The 21,656-nt window shown below is 38.1% G+C and overlaps 2 protein-coding genes across 2 annotated transcripts in view; both read right to left on the bottom strand.

Moving 5' to 3' along the window:
* Window positions 1–4,660, bottom strand: part of rpl18 (ribosomal protein L18) — a 5,208-nt gene extending 548 nt beyond the window's left edge. The window contains exons 1-6 of the mRNA XM_037676899.1: window positions 4,588–4,660; window positions 3,932–4,018; window positions 3,706–3,813; window positions 2,180–2,278; window positions 1,922–2,045; window positions 1,639–1,708 (exon numbers count right to left, since the gene is read on the bottom strand). Of these exons, the coding sequence (XP_037532827.1) occupies window positions 1,639–1,708; window positions 1,922–2,045; window positions 2,180–2,278; window positions 3,706–3,813; window positions 3,932–4,018; window positions 4,588–4,590 (491 nt within the window). The 5' untranslated portion in view covers window positions 4,591–4,660. The remainder of the gene's footprint in view (window positions 1–1,638; window positions 1,709–1,921; window positions 2,046–2,179; window positions 2,279–3,705; window positions 3,814–3,931; window positions 4,019–4,587) is intronic.
* A 1,846-nt stretch (window positions 4,661–6,506) lies between these two features.
* On the bottom strand, window positions 6,507–9,731 carry si:ch211-120k19.1 (uncharacterized protein LOC563199 homolog). Its single transcript, XM_037676900.1, has 5 exons — window positions 9,712–9,731; window positions 7,422–7,765; window positions 6,885–6,955; window positions 6,769–6,798; window positions 6,507–6,679 (listed from the first exon to the last, which is right to left on the bottom strand). The coding sequence occupies exons 2-5, from the start codon at window positions 7,753–7,755 to the stop codon at window positions 6,560–6,562; spliced, it is 555 nt and encodes a 184-aa protein (XP_037532828.1). The 5' UTR covers window positions 7,756–7,765; window positions 9,712–9,731; the 3' UTR covers window positions 6,507–6,559.
* Between the last annotated feature and the right edge of the window lie 11,925 nt (window positions 9,732–21,656).

Here is a 21,656-nt window from a genome sequence, read left to right on the forward strand (position 1 = left end):
TATATATATATTCATTAAATTTATGTGAATTACATGAATTTTTTTCCAACTGTGTGTATGTATGTATGTGTTAACCCCAAAGTAATTTTCAGACTCGTGATCCCAATTATTGCTGTCGATATCGTGTCTAAACACCACTGTAGGATGACATACATAAATTTGGACATCCCTGCTTCATTCCACTGTTCATTTAGTCAAAATTATTATTACTTCATTACACAAGAGCCATAAATTGACTTTCCTAAATGAACATTTTACTTTTAGTTTTCTGTCATTTATTTATTGACGCTCATCAAAGCAAGAATTGAGCTGCAACGTGACAGTGCATTGGATTTTTTTTTATTCAAAATATGAATAAATACCTTCTTTATGGTTTCTTGAGTTAAATGTTCAAGTATAATCCTAAAGAATGCTTTGAAGCACCTTTCTGAGTAGTGCAATCAACACCTTTGAGCAGAAAAGCATCCCTGCTCACTAACAAAGATATTTTCAATACCAGCTGGGAAATTGTTATCCAAATGTGTTTTTTAGTTTTCACTTTCATGGGAATACCCTAAAAACAACATACAGACAGATTTTCCAGAGGTACCCCAGATTAATTGAGACAAACTGAGCCAAATTTCTCTCGTTATCAGCCCATGACATCAGGGTGATCTACACGTGCTGCTCAATAAAAATATGCTGAGTTTATCAAAGTTCATGCTCAATCATCCAGGTACAAAATCCAATAATGGTCAATCAGGTCCTCTGGACAGTTTCTTTTTTGTTGCGTTTCGCCCTCTATCCAGAGGGCTTCGTCAGTATGAGGAGTCCAAAGTAAACTGTTGTCCTGGGAAAGCAGTTTACTTGGGACTCCTCAGACTGATGAAGCCCTTTGGATAGAGGGCGAAACGTCTTTCCACAAAAATAAACTGTCCAGATGACCTGATTGACCATTATTGTATGCTGAGTTTAGTTTGACCAAAACAGACTTCCTGAGGAGCCACTTGTTTTATTTAATCTGAAATCTACTTTAGAGAATGGGTGTCTGGGGTTTTCTCCTTAAAGGTCTGACTCCTTGGCCACCAGATGTCTCTGTTCTTAGACTGAAGCTTTGAATCTCAGAGCTTCAGAGGCCTCACTACCATCACCTGCGCACCTTCTCCTGAACGCTGTCTGCCAGAAACATTTACCTAACATGTCCGGCAAACTGTATTAGTTTCTACTCATAATGGCACAAACAGAAATATAAATTGCTTTAACTTGTTTAAAGTGAGAAATCACAGCAGCAACATCGAAACATTAAGGCACTGTCTGCAGCTGGCTCTGAAAACGAACAAGTAGCCACCAACGTACGAACGAGGAACAGAACCTGCTGTTTTCCATTTCATGTCAGCAAGTATAGTTAAGACTGTGTAGGTGTGAACATCTGATAAATTCACTGCTCTTAAGAGTGTATTCAAATGCAAATGTATAAACTTGTTGGGAAAAGTTATCTGATCAAACCAACCCTCTGTAAATATTAAATTATTACTTTAGAAAACATCAGACTGGAGACAAACTTGCACTGTGAGCTGAAGAACACTAAATATTATTAAAGAAGGCTCCAGTTTTTAAACGGTGACGTAGTTTGAGGTTTTATATTCAGTGTGTTCATACTTGGTGTGGCTGTGAGGGGTTCCAGGGGCTTTTCCAAAGTGCCTGTACACCTCTCTGCCTTTGCGGGGTCCTGACGAGAAGCAGCAGAAAACAGAAATCAAAACAAAACCTGGAAAATTGGTCTTTCCTTCTTTATGTACAACTTATTGATATTTCTGGCGGTATCACGACCCCATGAACGCATCTTTAAACAACGCTGGTTAGTGTTTTTTTTAAGAAAATATATAAATGAAAAAATGTAACACTTCAACTATTCTTAAAGATAAATGAAAAGTTGAGTTACCTGACAGCAGCACTGTGCCGTGACCTTTGGGAGAAGCCAAAGCCAGCTGGTCAAACGTCATCACCTGACCACCTGCTTTAAGGATCCTGCGGCGGGCGCCATCGGTTATCCTGAGAGCACAGATCTGTGTGACAGGAAATTTAAAGCATCATAATGTTATGTTTACATATTTGTTAAAAAAATAATAATAATAAAAAAAATAAAATAAAATAAACTATATATGATGAAATAGATTCTTCTGCTTGAAAAAAATCCAACCTTGAGCTTGGGGATGTCCTGAATCCTGACATCATCAGTGACCGTTCCCACAACTACAGCAATTTTGTTCTCGCGGCCGGCCATCCTCATCTTACGGATCTGATCCACAAAATAAAACAGGTAAAGTTCACCCAGGGGCTGAAAAACTGACAGTAAACAGATGACATTTCACTAAAGCAAAATCTTGAATGTGCTAGTGATCAACTGTATAGTGCTAATGGACACACTGAACAGTTTTCAGTTCTATCTGGTTTGACGTCATTTCCTGAAAAAAGTTACATTCACTGCAGTTTCTGTAGCAAAACAATAAAGTAAACAAACCCAACCTGAATAAAAACAAATGTAACTACATTCCAAATTTTTTATTATGAATATAACCATTCAACAGGGTTTCAACCTAAACTTTAAACTAGGGATGCACAGATAAAGGCCCAGGTTTCCTTAATTTTGGGAAATCGGCCAATATTTATATGAGAAACCGATTTTACCAATTTTTTTTGTTTTCACAACAATTGTCTGAACTTCATTTATAATTCAGAGCACTAGCTCATGGCCAGTTAAAACAAGTTTGTATTGTTTCTGGGATATTGCTCCAAGGGTATGTTTTTCAACAAAAAATTGGAAAATTGAAGGTGCACTGTGATCTTCTAATACCTGACAGTGCCGCTTATAAAACAAAATCGGAATCGTCAGGTCAGACGTTTTAGAAATTGGTGATCGGCCAGAAAACTGCAATCAGTGCACCCCTACTTTAAACAGTTGCACATCTTTTCTTGGTCGATGCAAGGTCACATTTATAAATTAGCTCCAACAAAAAAGGCTCACTCTTCCACAAATCGTATTCTGGGATCCAAAAATGCAATAAGAACCAAGTGCACAATCTCGTATGATTAAAAAAAAAAACAAGAGCACAATCACTTTAAAATACAAAAGGGCCCTGCATACTCCTTTCCAAGTGCCGAAAATTGCATAATTTTGTTCTGAGCAGCTTCGCACGCTACTTCTTGGCAAGGCCCGGGACGAACTTTTTCCTTTCAGGCATATGTGTCAAGTATTGTGTGACGGGTCAGACGTTTGTGAGCGTGTTCGTCAATGCGTTAATGCACTCGGACATTCAGCTGAACGACTCTTCAAACACACTAAATTAGTCAAATGGTCAAAAACTCCTGGATAGAGATTGTGCAGACATGTAGGAGTCTGTCTGCTGAAGTGTGAATTTCTTCATGATAGATTTGTGGCCAAACGGCAGATGAAGGGATGGAGTGGAGACTCTAGCGAGAGCCATGTACAGCCGTGGGAGGGGTTTCCCAGGAGCTCTGCACCTGTGTCTCATGTACGATGAGAGGTGTGTGCAAAAACAAACGTCCTGCAACCACATGACCACAAGTCGACTGTTTGACTTCAGATGGAGTGTGCTGGGACCTGAACTGTTACAGTCAACATTGAAAGAGTCACAATAAAGCCTTCTGCCTCATACGCTACATATTAAAGCTGACAAACTGTTTAAGCCATCAGCTAATACTGACCAGACGGGCGATGGAGATGGGAGGCCTGTTGGACCTGCTCATAAACAGCCTCTTCAGGACCACCTTATTGAAGGAAGCATTGGAGCGGCGAGCAAGGAACCTGTACAACTATAAGACAGACAAGATGGGAAAGAATACCAGTGAAATAAGTAGCATCAATACCAAGAAACTCATACAATTAATAAGTAGTTACTAGTATGTTAATATTAAAATAACTGGATGTTACCTTAACCAGGAGCCTCAGGTAGATGTCCTGGCTCTTTGGCTCCTTCCTGTGCACCTTACGATCCTTGTTGTGTCTGATGTCGACTCCCTAACAAGGTGTACAGAATAAACGAATTACAACAACAGAAAGTATGATATTCAATCAGTTAAATTAGTATTAGAGGGGCATTTAAGGCCACCAACTCAAATGACAATAAATGGTAAAAACAAAAACTTGTTTTTTGTGCCCCTTCCTGTAAATGCTCTACTAGCTGCGGTTGCTACACACGTTGATCCCACAGCACAACGCTAACATCCAAAAGCTACAGCAAACACACCCGAGGCCTCTTTTATTCAAGTTAAATCTTAGTAAATACTCGTACAATTAAATAAACTGCGACGACGCCAATATCTAGAGTTCAGAACAATTTCCGAAGCTCGTTTCTAAACAAACTCAATACTTAAACGGCGCCCGGTTCAACACCAATGTCGGCTCCAAAAGAGGTAAGCTAACATGAATTAAAAGGACGAATTGCACAAAATCAATGGACGATTACGACACCGGTTATGTTCGGGACATATTTATATACACTACAAAAGGATGGGGTGGTTTAATTCACAGGATGACAGTGGATACTAGGGCTGTGGTGTTTTTAAATTTAGGCTAGCGGTACCTACCATCTTGGACTCGGGCGAAAAGGGAAAAGGAAGGACGACGTCTCGCGATAACACAACGAGCAGAACTCTCGGACTCTCTGATTGGTTATAGAGCATGCGCTTCCTGTTGGCAACTCTGTTGCCAGAATTACAATAAATATTGCATTTCTACGACATTTTAGCTAAATTGCTAGCTAAATCCAAAATATCAGATAGTTCCTGTATTTACGAGCACATAATTTTTTAATTCATACAAATACTCACACATCATCCGCGTTCCTACCAGACACGTCAAACCAGTAAATTATGATAGCGACAGTACGCGAGCTCTGGTTCTCTATCTGGCAACCAAACCGGTTGATGTCAGAACAGCTGTGATGATTCAGGATGCTGCCTCTGGTGGTATGAAGGCGAAGAGGGCCACGTTGATATAATTTATGTTTAATTACTAAATCATTGAAATCTACTGGGTTTTGAATGGAGTATTAATCAAATTTTAAAAACTAAACATCAAACATCATTCAGTATCACTGAGTAAAATGTTAATTTTATTGAAACAAAGATAACAACTGTATTTGTATTGAACAACCTTAATTTAAGAACTTGAGTCCTCCATTGGCATTTTTAGACAATCTAAAATACATAATAAATTATCTAAAAGATATAAAAGTAATGGTTAAAATTTGTTAGTTAGTTAGATAGTTAGTTATACAGTTAAAATAAGTATTATTATTATTATAAGTAAAAACCAGGTCTCTCTTGTAAATGAGTCTGCGAGGCTCAATGGGATTAACCTGTATAAATAAAGGTTGAATTAATGAAAAAAATGCTTATTAAAATATCTATAATACATTAATGTATTATTATTGTTATTATTGTGTTTAACAATGTACTGCAGAGATGGAAAATAGAAGATTACATTTACTTACCATAGGAACTGGGTATGTATTTTGTCTAATTTGTTATTTTTTAGTTAAAATTTAAGCTTATACTAGTACTTTGACTTAACTAAACTGTGAATACATTTTACTTATCTATTAATCACATTTGAGGACATGCTTAGTTTGTATATTAAACTGTGATACATTTTATTCAACCTAGGCTCTTCTGTAAAACAAAAAGTCCTCTTGTTCTTCATGCAGAAGAGATGCCCTCCTGCTGTAAAAAAGTAAAGTAACTTTTACGTTACTCTAAATAACTATTTAATATCTTACTTTTTACTTGATTTTAATTTTATACATGTACTTTTACTGCGCTTGAGTAAAACTTTGACAGACTAACTTCTTTTACTTGAGTACATTACTTTCCACCTCTGATACTTTAGCAAACATGGATGACTCTCCTTAAACACCCATTGTGTATTACTGTGTACAAATTAAATATTTTATTGTTTGTGCAATTCATTTCAGGTGTTTTCATATGTTTTAAACTGGTTTTATTTCGTTGCCTGTTTTAATGGTCCCTTGTGCTTTCTAGTTTTCTCAACAACAAAAAAAACATATGTGAATGTTTCTAAATGTGCTACATAAATAAATTTGATTTGATCACAACTGTATTTTTACTTTATGTTTTACCTTACTTGAGTCAGGGACAAAAATGAATTTGAAACATGTACTCCAATCACATCTCATTCAAGCAAAAATTATTTATTGCTTAAATGATTTTCATATAACACAAGTCAAGTAATTATTTTTGTAAGATAATGATTTTCAAAATAAATGTTACTTGAAATAAATTATTTACTTTTTGATATCAAAGCAATAAAGTGCATGCTTACTCATTATTAAACATACCGACTTCATTTTTCTGAATCTTTGTAAGAAATGAGCTAATAACTTAATAAACAGTTTAAATTTTGGTTTAATTATAGTTTGTAAAACAAATAAAAATGTATACAGCACTAACAATATTTTAAGATTTTTTATTTGTAAGACAGGCGCAAAAAACTAAAGAGTGTGTGAAAGTAAATAGAAGTCAGCAGAAGGCAAAAGCTTCAGTCAGGTTTGTGGCCGTGCTGCTGTTTGAGGTGACACAGAAAGACGGTGAAAGTAAGAGCAATCACTCCCAGGAACGCCGTTCGAGCCACGGGGGGAACAAAAGTAAAGTTCACAGCCTGAGAAGCAACAGAGAAAACACAGATTCACTATAAAACTCAAAGTTTTATTTATTTATCTGAATCTCTGCAGCAGAAACACATCTCACCTGCATTGTTGACCAGTACACCACTCCAGCCTGAAAGAACAGATCAGATTTATTTCATGCTAGAGTTGAGATCAATAATCTGGCAAAGACCAAAAGAACAAAGACGACACAAGAACCTTATAGGAAGTCCAGAACTTTTGTCTCCAGACTTCAAGTGGGTCGTCTTTGAGTTCTAAAACACTCAAACCTGAAAAACAAAGATTGAATATTTATTTACATCCACCCATCCATCTATCCATCCATACATATTATACATACATCTATCCATCATTTATCATCCATCCATCATCATCCATCCATCATCCATCCAACATCTATCATCCAACCACACATCCATCATCTATCATCCATCCATCCAACCATCCATCATCCATCCATCAATCTATCATCCATCCATCATCCATCCATCCATCCATCCATCCATCCATCCATCCATCCATCCATCCATAATAATTGAGTAGTAAAGAGGAGTCCGCTGTGTTTCTCAACCCTCTGAAAACCAAATGCAATAAAAATCTGTAAATTCATGGCTTTGCTTTATTTTGCAGTATTTTGAGTAAAATGCACAGACACAAATGTTTCATTCAGGTCCTCAGAAAGTGGAAAAATTGACACATTATGTCCCTTCTGAATATGTTTTGAGGCATGCTTACCAACATAGAAAGCACTGATGGTAAGAGGAGCTCCAATCAGCTGATCCAGCACCACTTTCTTTGCCACCACCTTCACCCCGCCTCCTGGCAGCATCCTCTCCAGCCATCTGAGCCAATGATAATTAAAGTTGGCATGGAAGCAGAAACCCACGGTCGCCACCCGGGCGGTCTGACGCCAGTCGATGCCAGCTGAGCCCTCGGATGCAAACCCTGCAGCAGGTGTCTTACCCAGAACACTCTGCTGTATGAGGTCCGCTGAGGCAAAGAGTGCTGTGTATCCCAGGACGTTACTGATGTATGGGCGAGCCTTGAACACAGCCCAGACCCGGTTCATGGTGGAGCATCTGACCAGAAGGGGAAACGCTGCCGTGAGGATGACTTTTAAATTGATGCTCAAAAAATATGTTGCTCAAGAAACTTGGAAGTGATGATACAGAAGAAAACAGTTGTTTTCAGTGGTTTATTAATCTCAGATCATTTTATTTGTGTCTTAGTTTTGTTTCAGTCAAAGTGCCTCTTGCACTTTTTCACACTTTCATTTTACTGAGATTTTATGTGATAGCCCAACATAAAGCAGTGCAGGAAAGAGATAGGTAGATTTCAAAACTATTACAAATAAAAATACAAAAATTGTGGTGCACGTTTATATTTAACCCCCTTTACTCTGATGCCCCTGATAAAATTCCAGTGAAACAAACTGCCTGTAAAAAGTCACCAAATTTATAAATTTGCAATCCCACTGTATGTAATTTAATCCAAGTATAAATCCAACGGCTCTGTGAAGGTTTAAGAGGTTTGTTCCAGAACTTTAGTGATAAAACACCATCATGAAGACCAAGGAAATTATCAAACAGGTCAGGGATAAAGTCGTTAAGAAGGCTAAAGAAGGATTAGATCATAATAAATATCCCACACTTTGAATATCTTAATGAGCTCTGTTCAATCTATGATCCAGTATGGAAAGAATACAGCCCAGATGTAAACCTACCAAGACATGGCCGTCCACAGACACTGAAAAGGAAAACATTAATCTGAGACGCATCCAAGGAGCTCATTATAACTCTGGAGGAGCTGCAGAGATCAACAGCTCAGGTAACAGATTAACTATTAGTCGTGGACTCCACAAATCGTTTTTTTATGGAAAAAGAGGTAAAAGGAAAGTCAGAAGAAGTTCTGATTGCAGTTTGGCATAAGCCATGTAGGAGACACAACAAACATATGAAGCTGCTCTGCTCAGAAGAACCTAAAGTCCTAAATTCAACTCTTTGGCCATCTTGAATATACCATCCCCACTGTGAAACACAGTGGTAGAGCATCATGCAGGGGGATGTCTTCTTCAGCAGGGAAGATGGTTGGAGCTAAATACAATCGAGGACTGTTAGAGGCTGCAAAAGACTTGAGACTGGGGTGGACGTTCACCTTCCAGCGGGACAATGACCCGAAACAGCCAGAGCTACAGTGAAAGCATGTTCATGTGTTGGAATGGCCCAGTTAAAGTCCAGACCTAAAACTAACGTAAAAGACTTAAAAACCACTGTTCACAGACACTCTACAAACATCCATCTGACTGAGCTGTTTTACAAAGAAGAATGGGACAAAATTTAGGTCTCTTTATGTGCTAAGCTGGGAGAGACCAAACAGATTTGTAGCTGTAACTGCAGCAAGTGATGCAGAGGAGAAAGAACTGGAAGTGGCAGAAAGGAAGATGTTGAGGTTCTCCTTAGGAGTGACAAGGATGGATAAGATTAGGAATGAGATCATCAGAGGTACAGCACAGGTTGAACAACTGGGAGATAAAGTTAGAGAGACCAGACTGAGATGGTTTGGACATGTCCAGAGGAGGGACAGTGGGTATATTGGTAGAAGGATGTTAGAAATGCAGCTGATAGGACAAAAACAAAGAATAGATATACAGTATGGATGCAGTTAGAGAGGACATGGAGGTAGTTGGAGTGAGGACAGAGTGAGATGGAGGAGGATGACTTGCTGTGGTGACCCCTGAAGAGGCAAAAGCCGAAAGATGAAGAACAGTAGCAAATGGCAAAACAAAAAAACATATATCCGGGGGTGAGGGTGGGGGGGTTGCATACAAATGCTTTTCAGTTTTTTTTATTTGTATAAAAAGTGTGAAAACCATGTAATTTCTATCCACCTCCACATCCTCCCTTTATCCCATACAATCCCATTAAAATGCTTAATAAAGTGAGAAAATGTCCCAAAATTTAAGAGGTTTGGATACATTTTCAAAGCACAGTCACTGCTTTTTGGAGGTAAAAGTAGTTAAAGTTACCTCTCGGTGTGGCTCTTCTCTTCTCTGCCTTTACTTCCAATTCCCCAAATCCACAAAAACACACTCTTTTCTTATGGATTCTCCTGAACACGGAGCATGAAGAACGGAGTTACAAGTGACAGAGGTCTTTTCACCGGGTCAAAGTTCTGCCTCTGTTGCAGGGGAGGTGTGATAAAACGTATCAGTCCAGTGGCAGAGATGTGTGAAAACACCACATGTGACTTAGAAAAAAAAGAAACGCTTTTTTTAAGCGTCTGTGCCAAAGTGTAAACAGGACTCACTACAGGTTTTAGATTTAAAGATGAGCCCACACCGGTCGGTAAACTGTGCGGTCCCCTCTGGTCACGAGCACATGTGGTGTCACTATAAATAGATGCCACTCCTCAACAGCGGATCACTCCTTGAAGCAAAATTTTTCACATAATCTTTAGAATATCAGAGACGAGCTGAGTTTTTGTGTTAAAAATCAGCTGGAGTTGTTGCATTCATAACCCTGGAGCAGTGAAGTTGTACTATAACTAGTGAGCATAAAAAATAATTCAGATTGTGTTATTTATTTTTAATACCGTTATGTGTTCAGTATGGAATGTAAAATTAAACAGCCTTAATTGACAAACATATTAAATGTTTACTAAATGATTCAAGAATTCAAGTTGTTTTTTAATTATTATAGTCGTTCACATCACGTGCTATGAGGTGGAGCAAAACTATGTGCATAGGGTCCCAGTTACATCCAACAAAAGCACAAATTGTAAAGGAAAACAGTAGTAAGATCCAAGACATGAACTAAGAATACATTAAACTAATAATACACTAAGCACTAATAGTACAAAACAATGCGCCAAACAACAGCAGCACGAACATGAGTCTGAGATGAGGACGAATGAACACAGCAACATGAAATATATCAGCAGCATGAGATCAGCAGCACATATCAACAACCAAGTGGCACTACAGTGATTTTTCACAGGGATTTTTTTCACAATAATTTTCACAGTGATAATCCTGACTAGGGATTCATGAGTCTAAAAGCCTCAGGGTACAAGCCGTTCCTCAGCCTTGATGTTGGAAGACATAAAATAGAAAATGTGGTAACAGCTTCAAGTCACTGAATATAAAACTGCTCCATCTCCATTTTCTTTCTTTTATTTGTGGTCGGGTTGTGGAGGCAACTGGTCCAGAAGAGAAACCCAGACATCCCAGGTCGGAGAGAGGGTATAATCCCTCTGGTGAGCTCTGGGTCAGCCTCTTCAACATCTGGAAAACCTCCAAAGGGAGGTGTCCTGAATCACTTCAACTGACTCCATTTGATGCGAAGGAGCAACGGTTCTACTCAAGTTCCCCCGGATGACGGAGCTCCTCACCTTATCTCTAAGGACGAGCTCAGCTACGAAGGAAGCTGATTTTGGATGCTTCTAGCCAAAATCTCGTTCTGTCATGATCCAAAAACCTCATGACTACAGGTGAGGGTTGAAACACAGACAGAGCAGTAAATCACGAGCTTTGCCTTTCGACTCAACTCTTTCTTCACCACGACCGACCAAAGCAACACCCTTATTACTTAGGATGAGGTCCCGATCCACCTCCCGCTCCATCCAACCATCACCCATGAACAAAGCGCTCAGAACTCCACTTGAGGCAAAGACTCCCTCCTGACCTGGAGGGGCAGTCCACCCATTTCTGTTTGAGAATCAAGGCCTCATACTTAGAGGTGTATTTTATTTATTCTTTAGTGTTTCCAATGTGTGTAACAACTGACGGCCCATTTGTAAACCTGCTGCCATAGATATGTTAAATCCTGCACTTGGAAGGCGAGCTATAGAAATGAAAAGGTCAATTAAAGCCACTGGCAACCATCTTATCTCTTCCCTCAGAGAATGTGATAATTGGGCCCAGAGTTTAGGTCAAACAATTAGGGGGCCTCGTTAACAGCCTTCAACTGGTGTGTTTGTGTCTCCCAGCGTTGAACAAGCCGCCTTTTATACACTGAAGACGTGCGCCCACACGTCCACAAGCGGTTGACTTTTCCAATAATTGTCACTCTTGTCTGCAGAGCCTCTCGTCCCGCATCAGTTTGTCCATGTGGCTTCCATTCGTTCTGTTAGAGAAAAGGGAATTAATGCATTAATGAGCGCTAATGTTTCTCAACTGGATCCGTGCACGCAGGAACACAATAAACGCACGCACACGTCAATAGTTTACTCACCGCTCCTCCCTTCTGAAGCAGCCCACCTCCTCTGAGTTCAATGCAGCTTGCAGGGAGGTACTGACAGCTGCAGCCTGAAGGCAAAGAGGTAAGACTTTATTTTATTTGACAGAATATAGAGACGGTTTTAGTGCAGTCGTGTGTACAAGTTATCAGCTGAAGCAATAAATAAATGATTGGTTTCTTTTGTGGCATTAAGCTCAGCAGTCATGAAATCTTAAAATACGGCTCTTAAAATGTGTTTAAATTAATTAGATTATATTTTTTTTAGACGAAGTGAATGAAAAAAGACTGGAAACTTTTCTTTTAACATTTAATATATTTTATTTTTTCATAAAATTTTGTGGTACTTTACTTTGGAGTGTTGGGTGTATTTTTTTCAGTACACTTTACACAAACACAAAAATATTTTTTGATTAAAATATATAATAAATAAATATATAATAATATAATAATTTTCATTCATTCAAAAATAATATATATAATAATTATCATTTTTTACTTTGTGCATGCATTTACTAAGCATGTTTAAAAAGCGTTAAAAAGTAATTTTGAGTATTCAGAAGTGCAGGAATATTTGCTTTAAGTTCTTTGTGTGTATTATTGTTCAAATCTTATATTTTAACAGCTGACAGTTTCAGACTATTAATTTGTAAACAGACAATGATTAAAAAAATGCATTCAATAAAAGTTTTAATTTTATTCAAGGGGAAATTATTTTAAAAAAATCTAACTTTTTATTTGAGCTGAGTAATTTATCACAAATACTAACTCAAATCAAACAGCTTGAAAGTTTGTTGAAAATGTATAAATGTTGATAATTTCTTTGTGGAAAAACTTCCTGTCTCCACAGAGACTTGGCTGGAGCTGTGGAGGATTTTATGCCAACATTAAATCAAATGATTGCAAACAAATCAGGAAATACATTTTATTTAATTAGAATTCACAATTTTGAAATAGTCAGGGGTAAAGTCTAGAAATAATTTTGTTCTTAACCTGAGAATTAAAGTGTGGAAAAATTAAGTTTGATCATTTTAATCATAATAATTTAATCATCAGGCTGCTGTAGTGTATAGCTTAGACCCTTGTATAATGTTTCTTTTTTATATTCCTTATATTTTTGCTATTTTTAGGCGTAACTGGGACCTTGAGTACAATTTCATTCCACCTCAAGTACCACATGCGAATGACAATAACGTCTCCTTGAACCCTGATCATCATTTTATTATTTAATGTTTAAATCAGAAGAAAAAGAACTTATCTTACTTTGACTAAACTAAAAAATGGATAGTATTTGTGCAACTTTTTTTTTTCAGCTCTGCTTTTGTCATCAAGATATTTAAACAATAAATGATAATACTTACAAAATTTGAATGACTACCAGAAAAAATAGTATATGTTAAATATGTTCTTAGGTTTACACTGTAAATATATTTATATTTTGTCAAAACAACAAATGAAAACAACCATTGTAGACTTTTATGTATCTATTTTATGTTATTTATACACTTCTTGATTTTTTTATTTAAAGCTATGGACTTTTATTCATTGTGAAGCACTTTGCTGTCTCGCTAGATAAGATGTTGGAAACGTGCTTGTTTTTCTCAGCCATGCGACCATCCCTGTCAGTGCTGGAGCCTGGATTGGAGCGAGGTGTCCCCTGGGGTCGTGACCTCTACACCTTTGTGACTTCAGCAGCAGGTCATATGATGAGGACCCTTCAGAAACCCCGCAAGAACCGACCGTCCAAACGACAGGTCAACCACCGCCGCTTCCTGCACAACATGATTCAGAGGTGCGGGCGCTACACTGGAACATTCACATGGAAACTCAAATACAGATGTGTTACAAACTGGGAATTGGAACCAATAAGCACACAATTAAATACAAAGTAAAAATAACTGAATGGATTAAATTAAATTAAAATATGTCTGTCGTATGACCTATGCAATTGAAACTGCTTAAAAAAAATCTTTTTGAGTATTAAAAACTTACAGAAGAGAATCAGGACCACCGTGGTAAAATTTTAATTATTATTTTTTTCCCCCAAAAATTCTGAGACCAAAGTCAGAATTCAGACTTAAAAAAAAAACAACAACAACAGAATTCTGAGATTTTATTTTATTTTATTTTTTTGTCTGATGTGGCCCCAATCTATATCCATAAACACTTAATGCTATCTTTTGTGCCTCTAACGTTACACAAACAACCAAGCAATGAATGAGAAATTTATTAAAGCATAATTTGGAACGTATTTAATTAAACAAAAATGTAAGATAATGTCCCTCTCTTCTCCGACAGAAAGCAGAAAGGCTAATGTTCCAAGCTAAAAGGCCCTTAGCTTATAGCATGAATAAATCATATTTTTGTCAAATAATTTACAAATTATCATATATTTCACAAAAGATAAAACAATTGCTAAGTTTGAAATATATTTTGTACATTTTGTAGATTTTAATATGCTATATTTAGCATCTGAGCTATCCAGAGCTAGGCAGCTGCTAGTGTGGCTAGCTCCCGGTAATGTACCCAACATTTTGCACGTTAGAATATTTTTGACACATGCACTGCAGTATATCTAGTGTATCATGTTAAAACATGGGGGACAATGGTGGTGGTGGTAGGTGAATAAAATTTTGAATGAAGTAGATGCCATTTTCTTCATTCTGGTGTATTTTAGCAGGTTGTTAAACATCTACGTTTACCTACATATGTAAACACTTGATTCAGTAACTGTTTTAGAGAGCAACAAGAAGTAGCCTGACCAACAGCTCTCCTTGTTTGAATAGAGCGCGCTCAGCTTCTGTCACGCATCCTCACCCCCCTCCCTCTACCAACCAGCTCCTGCAGGTAAGGGGAGTTTCACTTTGGGACAAATTGAGATCGCAGATTGGTCAGTTGCTGACAAGCCTACTGGGAATGATTGACAGGTGGCATCAAGGATCTGACTGGTGATAAAAAAAAAGTCAGTTTTACTGGCCCGTTTAAGTGTCATCATATTCCATATTTATTCTAAATGTATACAATATTTTGGTGAATCTAAGATTTGAGAACTTAGTTTCCTTACAAAATCCTAATGATGGGTTCTTTATTTTTCAGGGGCGCAGAGTTAAAATTTAGGGGTGTTTGAGCACCCCCCCCCCCCCAAAAAAAAAGCCAATATTGCCACTGATGTACATAGTGTACAATATTTGTAGTTTTGACCTTGCAAGGTTAGCAGATACCTAGCTCAAAATTCAGATGCTAAAGATAGTTGCTATGCTAACAGCTAGCATCAACTTCTTGTTTAAACATGTTTAGAGGTTTTAAAAAAGAGCTTTATTTTATTTAATTTGTGGCAGAAATGGTCAGACACTATTTTTTGATTACAGAAATACATTTTTTGTCTTGTTTTATCTTCAACACATGTTTCACCATGTAATTTGTCTGTCAACAGAAAATTTGCCGACATAGAAGCAGCAAACCACCGACTAGCATCTGCCCTTTATTTGAAGGAGGGAGAAAAGCACGTGTCATCTCTTTCATCACACAAACAAGATGCTCCTAACTCTTCAGGTAACCCTTCTCAAAGTGACCCTCTCCAAGGTTCAGAAAAACCCAGTGTTCCAACAGATGTAGAGGTCATCTCAAAGTCTAAGACTGACACTTCAACTGATTCACGTAAAGCTGAAAGCAGACTCAAAAAGCACTCAGACTTTGGACATTTCTGGGAAAATCCCGACAAATATGACTGCACCACTCAAATGAACAACCGGAGAAAAAGGAGACAGAAAAAAGTGGAAGCTAACAAACGGTCTGGATTCTCTTTCATTAGCTTGCCAAAGGATAGAGAGTATTTTCAAGAAGCAGGGCTCGGTCGCTCTGAATATTATGATCAGAGTCAATTTGAGCCAATCAATGACCTCTCAGACAACCTTCAAACCCCTCCAAACAGCTCCAGTGCCCGTCTTTTACACCAAAGTGAGACAAACTCTCCTTCTTTCTCCTCAGAGCTCTCTCCACTGTCTCTTGATTCTTATGATTTCTCAGTCCAGATGTTCACAGACCTTACAGGCAGCACACAGGATCAAAAAACCACCACTGAGGGACAATTGACCAACATGGTTGACCTCTTCAGTGCTGGTGAATCATACTCGGAAAGCTGCATGGAAGTAGAGGACTACTTTGACAGCAACTGCTTGTGTCAAGATGAGAATGCTCTAAAAGTCTGTGCAGATAATGTCCCAGGAGTGGAGGATCTACATTCTGAGGGAGGTGAGCACAGATACCAATACAGCTGTCAGGAGGAGCAGAGAGCATCCACAGACCACATAGACGATGACCAGAGGAGCATGCTTGTGCTGAGACAAAAGGTAAATAACGCCAAAACAAGTCAAAGTATGGATATAAACTCAAATCTGCTCTTGATGTCCATCGACTGCAGCTACAACGTTGCACAGCTACAAACCCACGAGCTTCTTCAGGAGGGGATTCAGTTCAATGACCTGAATTTAACACCGTTTGAAGGTGTTGCACAGTCATTCTCTGCTCCTCCTCATCCTCGCGTGCATCGTCCCATACAGACACCACCGCCTGATGATGACTGGCTGTTCAGGGACATTTTAAAGGACAGCCGGTCCCCATACTAAAAAAATAACTCGTCCACAGTTGAGACGTACAGAAGAGTCATAGTAAAAAAAAAAAGGCTATTTTTTTTTTTTAATTTCACAGAATTCTGACATTAATCTTGTAATTGTGGCTTTTTCTCCTTCAGAATTCTGAGATTAACCTCAAAATTTCAACTCTCTAAGATAATAGCCAAAAATCCTGACTTTAATATCAGAATTCTGAGGAAAAAAAAATTAGCATGGCACTAATGTTCTTCCATACATTGAGTCACAAATGACTTTGGTAACAAACATCTTTTTAAGGATGTCAATTTCCCGGAAAATAAAGTCTTTTTACTATTTTAGAAGAAAAGTCTTGATCCAAAGTCATAAATCCTCAGAGTTGAGCCCAGGGGTGATTCTAGATTCTGACCTTTAGGGGTGCTCAGCCCCCAGTGCTGACAATGGCTCTTGGTTTGAACAACTCAGTGGCTGTAGGTGTCAGAAGCATTGGTTGGGGAAGTGGGTGGGAGTGGGGGAGACACACAGTGGTGCAGGGGTCTGAGGGTCCTCCCCCAGAAAATTTTGAATATAGATGCCATTTCCTACATTCTGGTGTATTTTAACAAGTTTTTAAACATCTATGTTGACCTACATAAGTAAACACTTGATTCAATAACTATTTTAGAGAGCAACAAGAAGTAGCCTGACCAACAGCTCTCCTTGTGTGAATAGAGCTCTCACGCATCCCCACTAATCCTAACAGCTCCTGCAGGTAAGGGGCATTTCACCTCGGGACAAATTAAGATCGCTGGTTGGTCAGTTGCTGACAAGCCTGCTGGACTGATTGACAGGTGGCATTGAGAATCCGACTCGTGCAAGAAGATCAGATTATAATAATAATAATGCGTTATGTATTGTCATCATTGTATGTTCCCATAAGGAGTGTCATCATTTATTCCATTATTATTATTATTATAAGTTTATTCAACCTTTTGGTGAATGTAAGGTTTAAGATCTAAGCTTCTTTACAACATCCTAATGATGGTTTCTTAATTTTTCAGAGGTGCTGTGTTCAAGTGCTTGAGCACCCCCAAAAAAAGAGGCTACAACCACCACTGGTTGAGCCTAATATTACATGAAATGTTTATCTTTTTATCACACATTTGTCTTCATTACAACTAGAATAAATACTGATGAAAGAAAATATTCTTAACGTTTAATTTTTTTTGTTTGCAAATGAGATTTAGCATCACATTTCTACCCCCATTTAAATCAAAGCAGCAAAATATTTAAACAAATCACCAGAAACTAAAATGGCAAAGCTTACAATAACTTTTAAAATATACAGTATACTTCTTGAAATAAAGAATATCTGAAATAAATGTTATTTTTTTGCACCTGTTCAGTGTTTGACGAACAGATCAGGCCTCATGTGTAATACCAACAGGAAATGACGGCAGCATTTTCTTGACTTAATCTGGGCGTCTTGTTCCCGAGTGGTGGAGTGGGAGATGGATCAACAGACTGGGGCTTCATCTTCAGTAATGAGTGTGTTGTTTCAGTCAGTTGTGGTGAAGAAAGAGCGAAGTCAAAAGGCAAAGCTCTGGATTTACTGGTCTGTACATGGTGGCCATGAGGTTTGGATCATGACAGAAAGGACAAAATCCTGGATAGAAATAAGATTCTTCCACAAGATGGCCAAGCTCAGCCTTAAAGAGAGCGAGGAGCTCCATAAGCAATCATGAAAGGTATCAGTTCTGGCATCTGATCAGAAATCCTCCTGGGAGCCTCCCTTTGGAGGGTTTCAGGGCACGTCCCACTGGGAAGAAGCCTCAGGAAAGACCCAGAACCTGCTGGAGGGATTATATGTCCTCTCCGACCTGGGAACACCTCGGGATCCCACAGGAGGAGCTGGAGTGTCAATGGGAAGAAAGATGTCTGGGTTTCTCTCCTGGACCTGATGCCTCAACGACCCAATTAGTGGTACAAGATGGAAATCATGTTTGTACTTTTACTAAAGATAAAACATGTATATTCTCAGAGAAGGTTACATTTTTGTTTCATCACGTCTCCATCTTGAGGCTGTAACAGTTCAGAACTGCAGTCAATCTGTTTTTACAGTATTTATTGTTAGTTCTTAAGACTTTATATTGAGAATTATTCCCTTTGTGGTTTATGTGTTTTGGGATCTTTGAGTTCTGTTTCTTGTGCTTCGCCTGTCATCAGTTCAGTTCTTTCCTGCTCTTGCCCCGCCCACTCTCACTTGATCCTTACCACCTCTCTACAGGTGTTTGTCTCCTTCATTAATGTTCCTGTCATTTATGTCTTTCAGTTAATTGTCTGTGCATTGCGTTTTCCTAAACCAGTCATATTTGCTCCTACGTGTTTCCATGAGATTAGAGCTGTACTTCTGCTGCCATGTCAGATTTTCTTAAAAAAACAAGTTTTTTCCGGTCGTCTATACGAGCTTCAAGTTTCTCTGCAGCTTGAATTTGCGTCGTTGCCACAGTCACGATAAGCAAGACCTATAGAACAGCTTTATATTAACAAAGATAAATAGTTACCTTTAAATAAATAAGTTCTGTGTAATAGAGCTGCTAGATTTCAGACATCTTGCACATTGTAGAACCTTCTGTTTTCCGAAAAACAAACATTTTACAATTATACAGCATTTAAAATGATTTGATCTCAGATGTTTCCACTAAAACATGTTAAGTATGGTATTAACATAAAAGTCTAAATTTACAGAAAACTGACGTCTTTATATTTGCTTGACATGTATATTTGTATATATTGTACATGTATATTCTTTGTTAAATCAAGTCTCTCTTGTAAATGAGTCCTCGAGGCTCAATGGGATTAACCTGTCTAAATAAAGGTTGAATGAAAAATGTTAAAACATGTCACAGTTTGATCACTGTATAAAATACTGAGACTAAACAAAGTGTCATAATGTGAATAAAAATCTGTACCAAAGCTGTTCTCAGCACAACAAAGCACTCGGACACACAAAGGTCAAAACCAATGAAATATATTAAAGTCAACCCCAGTCAGATGTTTAATAATTACATTATCAACAACAAAAAGGCTAAAACAATAAAACATATTTTCAAAAAATGTTTCAGGTTCCACAGTATCCATAAACAAACAAACAAAATAATCTCAGAGAAGCTGCGGCCTCGTAAACAAAACTCATCTGTTCTCGTGTCATTGGTCCGTTTGAACAAAACCGCCACGTTTGGGGCGTCAATATGACTTTCAGGATATACGAAGTAGTAAATCGTTCAAAGGGACGGGCTGCGTCACGACGCCACGCGATCTCAGCTCATTTGGCTTTAATGCTTTGTCGAAAACCCACCGGACTAAGCAGATGCGGTTTGGCTGATGTAGCTGGGCTGCTTTTATCTCAGTAGTGTGTAAAGTGCAGCTTTTACACAATATTAAAAAACACAGCTTGCATATTGCTAAAATAAAAATAAAAAAAATACACACATGGTAAAAACTAAACTAAACCCTTTTGCGATGTTTTCTGACATTTTGATCTGTGAATCACGGCCTACCTGACCTTAGAGACGACGTGGAAACGCAAAAGTCGACTGTTGTGTGCCACACACTTTTTGTTCAAAGATAAATTAAAGAGAAGGAAGACGGGACAGCAGGTACGACGACCCTGATCACCGAAAAACAGCTGCAGACGACGTGCGAGATACCGAGGGGAAACATGGTCCCCTCCTATACGATGCAGGTTTGTACCCAGACAAGTAAAAACATTTAGAACGATTCTCGAAACATTTCACCACTGCAATCTTTAGCTCTCGTTACAGAACAGAAAAGAATCAGAGCCACTTTAAAGTCCACGAGAAACACCTCCAACATGCAGCCAGCAGCACAGCTGGAGTTTGGAATTAAAACACTGATTGGCATTAACTGTGCACCAATCAAAGTGAGCAAACAACAGTGTGGTTTTGTCTCATTTGCGTAATTTCTTAGCTGAGTGCTAACTGAACCGAGCCACAAACTAGCTAGGCTGCACAATATTAAAACAAACACTTGTGTTTTTTGTTGCACTGTCAATATTAGCTGAAGCAGTTTTCTAATTGCAGTCCAAGTAGCCCTTTGCAACGCTGACATTGTGCACATTAATGTTGATAAAGCTTTAATATATTGAGCCTTTATTCATAATCGGACTTTAAATTTATTGTTAAAGATTATAACACGGACAAGCTTTAAGATCTGGACTGTTTGATGGTTCATGCAGAGCTAAGCTAACAGGCTACTGGCTGCATGTTTACATTCAGTGTGGTGACATTAAGACGGCTCATCCTCACATTTCACTAGTAGCAGTAAAACCAGGAAGTGACGTTCCCAAAAGGTCAAACTATCCCAAAAATCTAATATTCGAGTTGGGTTAAACTCATTTTGAGTCTCTGGACAGGGTGAAAACTCAACAGAAGGTCTCTGACAAATACCCACAAAAAAAAAAAAAAAGAAAAAAACTTTCATTTTGTCGAAAATTAAAAAAAATAAACATATAAAGTTAAAACAGACAGTGCAATAAACACATTTAAAACCAGGTTTCACAGCTCGGTCATCAGAGTGCCTGTGTTTGGTTGATGACACAGATTCTGTTATTCTGAGCTCGCAAGCGAAAGTTTAAAAAGAAAAGAGTTTGATCTGACACTTTAATAAAAGTTCATCTGTCAGTGCCACCATCATTTTTTAATCTAACTATTAGAATATGGAACAGTTCTGAGCCTGGTGCTCAGTTTCTCTAACATCTACACATCTTTGAGCAGAGGCTGAGTTCATTCTGCTCCAGGTTTCCGGCTCGTTCTCTGGATAATAACAGAAACACCTACGAGCTTTTGCTCCCGTCGTCTACTTTGTTCTACTGCTACTCTATTTACTACATATTCATGTCCCTTTTCTCATCCCTACGCCCAGCATTTGGTTAAAAACAGAAGCAATAATTTATCAGTGCAGAAATTAAAATGACAGTAAACAGACAACGCAGTGTGTGTATCAGCCTAAGACAAAAAACAAAACAAGAAAACAACAAATTTGGATGAATTAATAAGACTCTCCAGGATGTTTCGAGTCATCTTCTTATCCAAGACGATCTATAGAAAAGCATACGTTTTTTTTTCTTC

Source organism: Nematolebias whitei, chromosome 5, assembly GCF_014905685.2.
Source record: "Nematolebias whitei isolate Nwh7 chromosome 5, NemWhi1, whole genome shotgun sequence".
Taxonomy (NCBI): domain Eukaryota; kingdom Metazoa; phylum Chordata; class Actinopteri; order Cyprinodontiformes; family Rivulidae; genus Nematolebias; species Nematolebias whitei.

Coding starts and splice junctions, on each gene's coding strand:
- si:ch211-120k19.1 (XM_037676900.1), bottom strand. CDS start 7,755: ATGAACCGGGTCTGGGCTGTGTTCAAGGCTCGCCCATACATCAGTAAC. Junction 6,956..7,421: donor CATCAGTGCTTTCTATGTTG/GTAAGCATGCCT, acceptor TTTGTTTTTCAG/GTTTGAGTGTTTTAGAACTC. Junction 6,799..6,884: donor AGTTCTGGACTTCCTATAAG/GTTCTTGTGTCG, acceptor CTGTTCTTTCAG/GCTGGAGTGGTGTACTGGTC.